We start from the raw sequence: 12,595 nt of genomic DNA, 5'->3' as shown, positions 1-12,595 counted from the left end.
ATTGGGTAGGGTTTAAGTGCGAAGTTGTAAACGGGGGAGTTTAGCTTCAAATTAAGACTACTGATAGTGAATTTCCTTCCTGGCTTTGTTGCCTCCAGAGTAGGTTAGTTAGAACCGAACTGGGTGAACAATTCTGTGTGTTGTTTATGTTTTTGCATTGTTTATTTGTTTGTTTAGTTATGGATGTTATGACTTTGTTTATAACATCAGGTTCAGAAGTGTTAGCTGTTCCTATACAGAACCATGTAAATTTATAATCTGGTTATGTATGTTGAACATGTGTGATCCCAGGTCTCATTGACTCTTCTCTAAAAGTAATTAAATAATGGGGGATCCTTGTATTCTGCTTGTGCTACATTAATAACAGATCAGATGTCTTGACATCGGGATTGACATCCAAGTCTGTCATACCAGAATTTTCAACATTAGTCCTTTCTATCTAAATGACAGTAACATCATTAAATTTTAAAGACGTGGCGAGTGACGTGTAACAATAAATTTTTGTGACTGATTTAGTAATGGAAAATTTTGGTCACTAAAAAATTTATGGGTTTTGGTTATCATCTTCCTCCATACCTTCAACCAAAAATCTAAATTCTACCTCCAACCCAGATTTTCATTCATATATTATACTTATAGAATCATTTAACATGAAAACATTGTAAACAAAATTCATGACTCGTATTTCAAAGTTGAGAAACAATGAAAATTAAAGAAAAAGGGACAAAGCTCGTTATCCAAGTTGAAGAAAAAAGGATTAAAAACCCATGAAATTACATTGATGATGGTGAGTTTTCGAAAATGCATCTCCAAAAACACTCTCTATTTGATGTTTTCGGAGATGCATTTTCGAATTCGGGAAAATCTTGAAAAAAAATTACTTTGAAAATGCATTTTCGAAAACACCTCCCATTTGATGTTTTCGGAGATGTATTTTCGAATTTTGGGAAAATCTAGAAAAAAAATTACTTCGGAAATGCATTTCTAAAAACACCTCCCATTTGATGTTTTCGGAGATGCATTTCCGAATTCTGGGAAAATCTAAAAAAAATTACTTCGAAAATGCATTTCTAAAATAGAGATATATTTGAGTTTTCGTTGGAGGTTCTTCCCATAGAAGGTCTACAAAAAAAATTATCTTTAAACAATCCACATTCCAGAGGTCAGCCTAAAAGACATATAGAATTGAAGTCTCCAAAAACAAACCAGAGAATGAGAATAAGAATCTTCCCTTCAAACTACACCATATCGATAACAAACCAGTATTACTTCCTACTAAAGGACAAAAACTCCAAACACGGAAGGAGTTATCCCACAAATAATGCACAATAGAAAGAGAGACCACACTAAATTTAATTTCTTGAATTGTCACAAAATCCAAGAATTTAGACAAAATGAACTCCCTAACTTTATTTTTCTTAGTCCTACCATCCAAACTTCCAAATCAGTATAAAATAGCCCTAGTCGACCAGACACATTTCTCCTTCATAACCCTTTTTTTCCTAAAGTCATTAGCTTCATCACTCAACTTATAATTGCACATAATTGCTTAGTTAGTCTATAAAGTTTAGTTGCTTTTCTACTTTCTAGAACATCAAATACCTCAAATAATGATGATAATGAAGTTTAGTTGTTTAAAAGGCCAAATGTGATTGGTAAATCTAGATTTCACAAAGCTACCAAGAGGTAGGTTTGATTTTTAGGATTAGAGTATGAGCAAACTCTCTTATACTACCAAATAAACCTCCCTCGGTCGGATATTATTTTAAGTACACATATTAATATATACATAAAATCAGCACATTATTATACCCTACCACAAACTTTTTTAATAAGAGTAAGTAAAACGAAGTAATCAAACACTTACTAACATTAATTGGAAATCATGAGTGGATTTTTGTAGCAATTAATGTTGGTGCTAGCTTACTTAATGATCCAATTAATATAGTATAATCCTATAAGACTCAATTATAAGATAAAAATAATAATTATGAATATCAACTTAAGTAATTGGACTCGAGTGATAAACGAGTTTCTGCTAAAGACAAAAGTGACGAAGGTTCGAAAAATACGCATTCTCATATGAACCAGAGTTTATAAATAAATAAATAAATAAAATTATGAATATATTACGGAAATATTTTTTTTTGTACCCATATTTTTAATCTCATTAAAAAAATATTGCATTTTCTAAAATGCATTTTATTTTATTTTATCATATATAAAAAAATTGTTTCATAGAAAAATATTTGATAAACATAAAACAATAGAATTATTCATCAAATATTACTATTTTTGTTTATATTTATATCAATATAATGTACTAGTATCTATGTCTATATATGTTTAATGGCTAGAATCTATGTCGGTAGAGCTCTTAATTTTGTTTTAATAAAGGATCAAATAAGCCTCCCTTGGTTGGGCAATTAAGTGAATATAGAGGTGTCAACTCCCCCAACTGTTCATAAAAATTGAAAAAAAAAAATTAAAAATCACCCAATTGAACACATGTACACTCGAGCAAAATCTGAAAACTTTTGATCAAATTTGAAACGCAAGTGAGAGTCTTCATTGTGTGGATGATCTTTAATAATTGTGTGGATGATCTTTAATATGATTTCGTTAACCTCAATTATTGCATCATTTCGTTAACCTAGTATTAAACAAAGATGATTTTGGTTTCTTCATTCAATTGGATTTAATAAATACATTAAAGTTGCAAAGAGAGCTTATGCTTAATCTTAGGGTGGCAAAACCCAAACATGATATTGCCTATATACTTAGGAGCTCAATTAAATCTCACATTCATTTTATTCATTATTGAATTGCTAATTAAAGTATTAGAATGACACTCTTAATATATAGTTTTGATCATATTTGGGTGGTCCCGAAGGACGGAAAAGATCTTAGTCAGAAAGTCTAACATATAAAATATCATCTTAAAAGGCAGTATGGGTCTTCGTTAGAAAGTTCAACATACAAAATATTGCCTTAAGAGACGATGAGAATCTTCGCCAAGAAGTCTAACATACAAAATATTGCTTTAAGAGGCAGCAATGATCTTTGTCAGAAAGTTCAACATACAAAATATTACGTTAAGAGGCGCCAAAGATCTTCGCCAGGAAGTTCATCATATAGAACATGTTATAAGTTGTAATTTAATATTTTGTATGCAAGTCAGTATTCGACATACATTATGTTCGACCGTATCGAAGTAATGTATCAAAGTAGTTGTAGATAGCTTGGGTTGTAACCAAGGGCGGATCTAGCTTGAGTAGCCACACCAAATTTTTTTATTTTTTTTCATATTTATATGTTATATAATATTTTTAAACTAAAAATAAAATAATAGCTAACTATTTTTTTCTTTAACTTTCTTCTTTTATAATTTTATATTTTTTCTTCCTCTCAAACTTTACCATTAGTATTTTAAAAATTAAATCGGTCATTAAAACGATGAAAATACTATATCATTGATTTATTAGTTGAACCATCTGATCACTGATCGAACTGTATTATTAAATCTGATTAAATTAGATAATTCAGTCAAATAAAATAATATCTACAACAAAATTATATAGTTAATAAACTCGTCAAACCAGATGACTTATCTCTAAAAAAATCACGAGAAAATTTAAAATATTAAAATTTATAAAATTATTCTTTAAATTTAAATTTTAAATATAGTTATCACACACAACAAAATAGTAAAAAATACAAAATAATGCAATAAAATATTGCAATGTCTAATAAATTTAATTCCAATGAAAAAAAATTGTTCTAAATAAGTTTTGCACAAAGTCTATTTATATTTTAATTTTTTTTAAAAATTATCAAAACGACGTCATTTTGTCTGAGAAAAAAAAGTAAACATTTAAACTATCAGTTTTTGAAAACGGTAGATTTTCCATTTTTTACCAATTTTGACCGCCAATTTTTGAAAACTATCGATTTTTTAATTTTTTAATTTTTAAATTGTCAATTTTTCATTATAATTTAAGTCATACTCTTATATTTAGCCACACCGATATATAATGTCTGCATCCGCCCCTGGTTGTAACTAGACCCAGGTTGTAAGTTTGGGCCTAGGCATTGATAGCCTATAAAAATAGGCATGACTTATAGTTCCACAATAATTGCGCACTTAACATGAATAACAAATTTTCAAATACAATTTTCTCTCTTTTTTCTCTTCTTCTTCTCTCATCTTTCTTGAAAATTATTTTTTTCCAATAGAATATTGCCTTAAGAGGCGGCAAGGATCTTCGTCTGGAAATCCAACATACGAAATACTTCCTTAAGAGCGACAAGGATCTTCCTCAGGAAGTTCATCATACAAAATATTACCTTAAGATGTGGAAAGGATCTTCGCCAGGAAGCCTTAAAAGGCAGCAAGGATCTTCGCCAGAAAGTCTAACGTACAAAATATTGCCTTAACATGTGGCAAGGATCTTCGCTAGGAAGCCCAACGTACAAATATTGCCTTAAGAGGCGGCAAGGATCTTCGCTAGGAAGTACGTCGTATAAAATATTACTTTAAGAGTGACAAGGATCTTTGCCAGGAGGCCCAGCGTACAATATATTTCCTTAAGAGGCGATCTTCGCCAAGAAGTCCAACGTACAAAATATTTCCTTAAGAGGCGGCAATGATCTTCGCCAGAAATTTCAGCGTACAAAATATTATCTTAAGAAGCAGCAAAGATCTTCACCTAGAAGTCTAACGTACAAAATATTTCTTTAAGAGGCGCAATGATCTTCGCCAAGAAGTCCAACATACATGATATACGAAAATATTCTTGTTGCTCATTAATATTCAAGATATTGTACATAGGTAGATGATTTTATCTTTTAAGGAATTACAACAATCTAACTGTAATTACATTTAAGACGAAGAAAGTTCCAAGTTATGGGTAGTAGTCATCTGTAAAATTCTTGAAGCTTGTATGCCCCATGGGGAAGCTTTTAGAATATGTGATATAGTCACTCTCAATTTTTTTGTAGCTTTCCCTACTATACAGGTAGAACCACTTGCTTTAATACTAGACAGGACTTTGGAGTTGTACCTTATGGAAGCTCTCTACTTGGCAGAAAATTCTCGGATGTGGGAGACTTCCCTTAATTCATCGATCAAATCCACAACTCATTTCAATCCCTTTGATTTAGATCATGGTTAAATTAGGAGTGTCTCCATTAGGGTTTGTCAATCTCTACAAGCAACATAGAATTCGCTTCGTATACCATGGTGAAAGGAGTCTCCTTGTTACTAAAGTGGGTGGCGGTATGATATAACAATAATATTTCTTCTTGAGCCCCTTTAGAATCACCTTTTTTTTGCCAATTTAGCTTGTCCATTAGCTTACGGGTGGATAACATATACGAACTTTGTTTGCACCCTAAATTCCTGACCAAATTTTGTGACGTTAGCGCCGCAGAATTTGATCCCATTGTCTGAGACGATGACTCCAGGAAGTTCAAACTTCTACATATTTTTTTGCGATTAGAGGAGTCAAAATATTTCAATTGTGATCTTGGCGATATCTTCCGCCTTTAACCATTTTTTAGAGTAGTCTACTCCCACAATCAAGAATTTTAGTTGGCCTAGCGCCACGAGAACGAGCCTAAGATGTTCACCCCTCATTGGTCGAAAGGCTAGGGCGACTTTATTGAATGAAGATGTTCAACGGGGGCATGATGAAGGTCAGCGTGTCTCTGACATTGGTCTTTTTTATAAAAGAGATGTTATCCTTCATCATGGTAGGCCAATGGTATCTCTCTCTAAGTAATTTGTGGACGAGAGCCCATCCACCAATACGTTTGTCGCAGGCTCCTTTATGGTCTTCAACGAGTACTAGGGTGGTTTCATGAGAGTGGGTAGGGCCTGCTCACGATTATGAGAGACCTATTTGGTGATGTTTACGGTGGAAAGAGAGAGTCAGCTCGCGCGAGGGAGGTGAGAGGCTCTGTGTATAAGCGTTAGGTGGTTAAGTTATGATTTGACTCCTCTCTTGTTAAGGGAGAAGTATTTATAGATGTCATTGGGCCTAGAGTTTCCTTGAAAATGATAACCGATCACTCAGTCAATGGTGGATCATTTAATCTCTACTTCTTAAGTGGATGTGGATCAACTATTAACTATGACTTATCTTTAATCAAGAAATATTTTTCCCCACATTTCTCATAATTTAACAAGCGAGAAATACTTAACACAAAATAACTCTCACTTAAAAGCGACTTATGATCATCGTTCCTCTTGAGGGTTACCAGCCTCTCACCTTTCCTAAACTTCTTACAAATATATCAAGTACATATGACTATAATAAACAATCATAAATTTGTCTTAATGGAAAAAGAATATAATTTTTGTCAACAACATTATAAATGATGCATATTTGGCAATCGACATCACGAAACATACATAGCCTTTTTGAATATTTTGCTTACATCCACCAGTATGAAGATCTTTGACTTTTTGAAAATCAACAAAGATATCTTCAATTTTTAAACCGTTGGATTGACAAAGTTCAACTTCATAAATTCAAGAGAATCAATCTATTGAATTTTACTACCAACTCTATCCAAATTCTCTTTAGTGAACTTCTAGTCAAGTCCATTTTTATTGTTATAATTATAATATAAAATCAGAAACTTCAATCCTAAAATTGAAAAATGTGTCCATCTTTACATTGGAGATTGGAAATATCATTCACGGTATTTATCAATACAATTTCTTCATTGAATTGCAGAATGGAGCATATGTGGCATCCATTACCAAGTATAAGCACCATCCAAAATATGGAAAAATGATGTAGAAAGTAAGATTTAGCTAAAATATTAGAAACTCAAGTTGCACCTAGCTTAATACCTTTAGTTAATACTCTTTCTTTAGTCTTTCCCCCCTCATCCAAGAAAAAAAAAAAAGAAGGCATTTCTTGTTAAATTGTGACTCTTGGTGATGCGTAAAGGTCAAACTTTGATAATATATCAAAATTGGATAATATAACACAAGATGTTTCAAAATTAACTTTTTTGATAAAATTTAAAGAAATTTAATTTTGATATAATTAATTGAGATATAAAATAATTTAAATTAATGTTAAATTTATAGATGATTTTTAAAAAATATTAACTTATAAATATGAATGCCTTATTTACTTTAGTACTACATTATAAAAAAAAAAATTTAACCGCTTACATTCATCTAGGTCAACTATATATGTTGTTAGCTTTATAGATATTATTTTTAATTAAATAATAGATTTTATAGTGTATGTATTTGATAAACAATTATTGAAAAAAAAAAAAAAAACACACACACACACACACACACATATATATATATATATATATATATATATATATATATATATATATATATATATATATATATATATATATATATATATATATATTGTAGAACTAAATTTGTTGATAGGTAATTAGTTAATAATTTTATCAAATTATTTATTACAGTTTTTTTGATAAAATTAAATAACAGAACTAAGAAATTTTATAAAAAAAAAGATATAAAAAAGAAAAGAAATTTTTTCCAAAGGATGTTACATTAATATTTAGGGTCAAAAGTAATAAGTATTTTTTTGAAATTATTAAGTTTTGGCAATAGAAAAACAACATCCTCACGCAAGGTCAAAGAAAATTACAAACCCCACATGCTTTTCGAATAGTATACTAACTAGCTAGAATAACTAAAATTGAATTCAAGTCACAACTAATGTATATGGATAATGGAAGACCCAACCCAACCATGCTTTTTTTTCTTTCTTTAGGCTATGTTTGGGAGTTTGGAGGGGAAGGGAGGGGAGGGCTTTGAAAAATAGAAGGAATTGAGTGAAAAGGATAAAAAGATTTTGGGTAGGAGGATTTTGGAGGGTTTGAGTTTATTCATAACACCAAAAACCCCATAAAATGGGGGAACTCAAAAATTGTATTGAAGGAGGGTTTTGGAGGGTTTTGAATGGCTTACATAAATTTTCCAAATATCTTTTAGGTTGTTATACTATTGTGAAAATTAAAAATTTAGTAATGATAATAACTCTTTTATCATTCTAAACAAATTCATTTTTTCAAAAATTGTCAAATATTTTCCTATATTTTTTTAAAATTTTGTTTTTGGAAGTCTTCCCCTCCCCTCCCCTCCAAACTCCCAAACATAGTCTTAATATAATAAAACTTACACAAAAATAGAAGGTAAACTGATAACAAACTACGTGCTACTTTATTTTAGATTGTAAAAATGAATTCTCTTAAAAACTACATTCATAGATTTATGAGATACAACATATATTTATAAGTTTTTGAACTTTTTTTAAAAGATCAACTTCTTCTATTGATAGGAAATAAAAAATGTCAAAAGCAAATGGTATGAAAGCATGTTGATTATTGAAATATGTTTTCTCATATTTGACTATTTTACTTGAAGCAGCCTTGAGAGCTGCTTGTTCCACACTAAAACCTCCAATCTTCATTCCCACCAACGAAAAAACTCCAGTCAAGTCTACACAAGCTTGTTTCTTTCCTACCCACCCATACACCAAAACATTAGTTGGCCTAAGGGTCAATATCCCCTTATGTGGATCAAACATGCAATTCACAGGTGTCTCTTATTTCACAGATATTCCGGCTCACAGAAATATATCAAATAAGACATCCCTAACAAGGTCATGTCGATATTTGAAGCCTGAAAGCTCCCTATAATGAATCGTGTGTTACCCAAATGTATCCAAACACATCTTACGAAAAATAGGGCAAACCTTATCAATATGAAATAAATAAATCATAAGGTCATATCTTAGGATAGTACGGTACTCTAGCGGTATCATATGTTGGTCTAGTCCAACAATAGGAATAGCAACGAAAAAGTCATGAGCATGTGCGGCTTGCAAACAACCAAAAAATAATTTTCCTTAAGTGTATTTACGGAACATTATATTTTAACACGTTCTGTAGACGCACCTACATAAAGAAATAAATTTTTTTTAAAAAAATTGCTTTCGAATATGCATCTATAGAAGCAGAGAGAATAATTGAAATTTTGTCAGATAACTAAGAGATTCAAGGGATGGATTGAGATTTTCCCTAAATTTAATGTGCAACATTTCTGATGTCACGCCTGTAGACAATAAATTTGATGTGAATCTGATTTTAGTGTGTTAAGTACTAAAAATATTATTTTCAAAATATAGTCTAGGTGATTCTCCACTCAACCTACGATGTGAATCTGTTTGTTTGTAGTAGCAGCAAGCTTGAAAATATAGGAATTTACTAAGAGAATATACTATCTAAACTTCAACAACCTTAACAAATTGAATTTTTCATCAAATTAATTGGAGATTAGATTTCATATCCCCCTTTTGACCATAAAATCAAAAGGATATGACTTTGTGTTTTTCTACTTTGGATTAGAATGACACCTTATTCTGCAGAGGATTTCAACTAATTAAGTTTTTCAAAGTACACGCAATTGGTGAAGAAAAATGTATGAAAAAGGAAAATGAATAATATTTCCACTTTTGTAACCTTTTGACTTTTTGTACAAGTATTTAATTAGTGTTTAGAATCTGTGCAACACGCCCGGAGAAAACCATGAATAAATATCCAAAATCAATTGAAAGGAGGTCGAAATATATTTATATTAAACTTATAAATAGTGATAACTTACAATAGTTAATTATGCAAGAAAGTAGAACAATAGAAAAAGGATTTGTTATGGGGATGTGAGCATGTGACATTCAATAAAAGAAAAGTGCAAGTTTTAACAACTATTTTAAAAAAAAAATGGTGCACCATCTTTTCTTTTTTTTTTTTTTAAATAGTTGTTATAGTCTATGAAATAATAATTTATAAAAAAAACTTGTTATATCTATAAAGTTTAATATAATATAATAAATTATTATCTCTATCTTAAATTATAAGACGTTTTAAGCATTTCACATGAATTAAAATCTAATTATTATTCCATGGAAAAGTTAAATGATATATAACTTTATAAAAATGACCTTCAATAATTCGATTAGAAAATGAAATTAAAAAAGTATAAAAATAATGACTAGAGGATATATCAAGAAAAAATGTATTAATGTTACATTAAAATTATAAAATGACTTATAATTTAGGAAAAAGTTTTTTTTAAAGCGTCTTGACCGTGGAGTAATAATTAACTCTTTTACTTTGGTAACATATTCAAATTTCAAAGTATATATGAACACTCCTATATATGAACACTCTCATACAAGATACTTTTACACCAGATTAACAATCCATCTGATACCGACAAAAAAAAAAGTGTTCCTTTTTGCTTGTGGTACTTTAATAGAAATATAACAAAATAAAAATATATATTGATATATGAAGGGAACAAACGCCAATTCTTTCTAGTCTAGTCTTGAAAGTAAAAGGTTGACTACTTTAAACCAACATAGACCAAAAAATCCACTAGTTGATGAGAATATCAGATCAGGGTTGGTATGAATAAGTCAAGCACATTTATTTATTTTATACTTGTAAGGAATTACGGTCAAATAAAAAAAATGAAATATGCTAGTGTGACTTATAAAAAGTCATGAAAGCTATCTATATTTGACATGACATATCTTTGAGCATATCATCTATTTTTTTATAGCTTTACATAATAATAAAATATATATTTGATAACAGTTTTTTTATCACAAATTTATAATTTATTTATTATTTTATATATTATTTTAAATAATATTTTAATTTATAATTTATAGATTATAGTTTATATTTTTTTTTCATTTTTATTTTTTTTTTAACTAAAAGAATTTATTAATTCAAAAAATAGTTAGGTACAAGTGATCACAAGGATCCAACAAAAGCAAAAAGGACAAATTAAGCCCCAAAACACAGACCTATTACATCATAAGTCTAGCTATGTGTGTTCTAATTTGTTTATCAATCCACCCTCTATATATAATGTTATCAATAATCCTCTCAACTGTATGAGCTCCAGGCTTGTCAAAGATTGTCGCATTCCTCATCTGCCAAATACCATAGGCTGTTTCTGTGAAAGCTAGCTTCAGAAGTCTTGCTTTCCATCCTTTCTTGTTTGTATTATCAATTATCCACTTCATTTCAGCAGGAAAATGTTGGGGGCAGTGATCTACTTCAGGATATAACAGAACATGGCACCAGATGGCTTTTGTAACTCTGCACTCGAAAAAAATATGATGAAGGGATTCAGAGTCAGACTTACACAAGCTACATATGTCATCTTGGATGAATCCAAATCTTGCTAGTATATCTTTGGTGGGAAGCTTGCCATGGCACATCATCCAGAAAGTAAAAACTGCTCGAGGTCTAGCAATATTATGGTGAACCATAAATCTCCAAGGAACCCTACTCAAGTCATCAATCAGAATGTCATAAGTATTATTCATAAAGAACAACTGCCTGCTAGTCATCTTCTCCCAACACTGTTGAATCTTGGAAATGTTATCTCTTTGCCTCATAATAGCTTGAAACATCCATGACCATTTCTGATCTTCCACTGCCTCCATCACATTATTATCCTTCAGATAATATGTATGTATCCAGGTAACCCACAGATTGTCAGCCTTCCTAAAAATATTCCAAAGACACTTGAGCCGAGTGACTTGATTCCATATATGGATGTTAACAATATTGAGCCCTCCATTACACTTTGGTCTGCAAATTGTGTTCCAAGCAATAGGACTTTTCCTACTCTTATCATCCTTACATGTCCATAAAAAAGTTCTACAAATGGCATCCACTTTGGTTAGTACAAATTTAGGAATAGGGAAACTTTGAAGCCAGTATTGAGTTATGGCAAATAAGACACTCTGAATGAGCTGAACTTGACCAGCATAACTAAGAAGCTTGGATGTCCAGTGTCTGATTCTGCCTATGAGTTTCTCGATGAGGGGGAGGTAGTGAACTATGTTTAATCTTTTACTAGCCAGAGGTACTCTAAGATACTTCACAGGGAGTACACCCTCCTCAAAACCAGATAGAGCTTTGATGGCAGCCTTGGTAGGCATATCTACTCCACCACAGAAAAACTTACATTTCTGAGGGTTAACTATCAAACCTGTAGACATGGAAAACATTTTAATAGTGGTGAGCATTCTATCTACTGAGTTAACATCACCTCTGCAGAATAATAAGATATCGTCAGCAAATATAAGATTGGACAGCCCCACTTTCTCACATCTAGCATGAAACTTGAACTTCTGATCACCTTGCATTTTAACAAGAAGTCTATTCATATATTCCATCATCAGGACAAAGAGCAAGGGGGAGATGGGGTCCCCTTGCCTAATACCTCTGCAAGCCTTCATAGATTGGGTAATTTCACCATTCACATTAAATACATAAGAGATAGTGGAGAGAGTGCCCATGATCCAGTGAATGAATTTGTTTGGTATTCCCAGCTCCATCATGATACTTTGGAGAGCTTTCCAATTGACCATGTCATGTGCCTTCTAGAGATCTAGTTGCATCATGCATCTAGGTGTGCCTGACTTCCTCCCATAACCTTTTATAAGCTCATAAGCTAGTATTATATGATTATGTATGTGTTGCCCTGGTACAAATGCTG

General features: G+C 31.1%; 1 protein-coding gene across 1 annotated transcript; it reads right to left on the bottom strand.

Moving 5' to 3' along the window:
* Window positions 1–10,889: 10,889 nt before the first annotated feature.
* On the bottom strand, window positions 10,890–12,467 carry LOC131594818 (uncharacterized). The gene has a single exon (XM_058867024.1). The coding sequence runs from the start codon at window positions 12,465–12,467 to the stop codon at window positions 10,890–10,892; it is 1,578 nt and encodes a 525-aa protein (XP_058723007.1).
* Window positions 12,468–12,595: the final 128 nt, after the last annotated feature.

Source organism: Vicia villosa, linkage group LG4, assembly GCF_029867415.1.
Source record: "Vicia villosa cultivar HV-30 ecotype Madison, WI linkage group LG4, Vvil1.0, whole genome shotgun sequence".
In the NCBI taxonomy this organism is placed as follows: Eukaryota; Viridiplantae; Streptophyta; class Magnoliopsida; order Fabales; family Fabaceae; genus Vicia; species Vicia villosa.
This window is presented reverse-complemented; position numbering and strand designations above follow the sequence as displayed.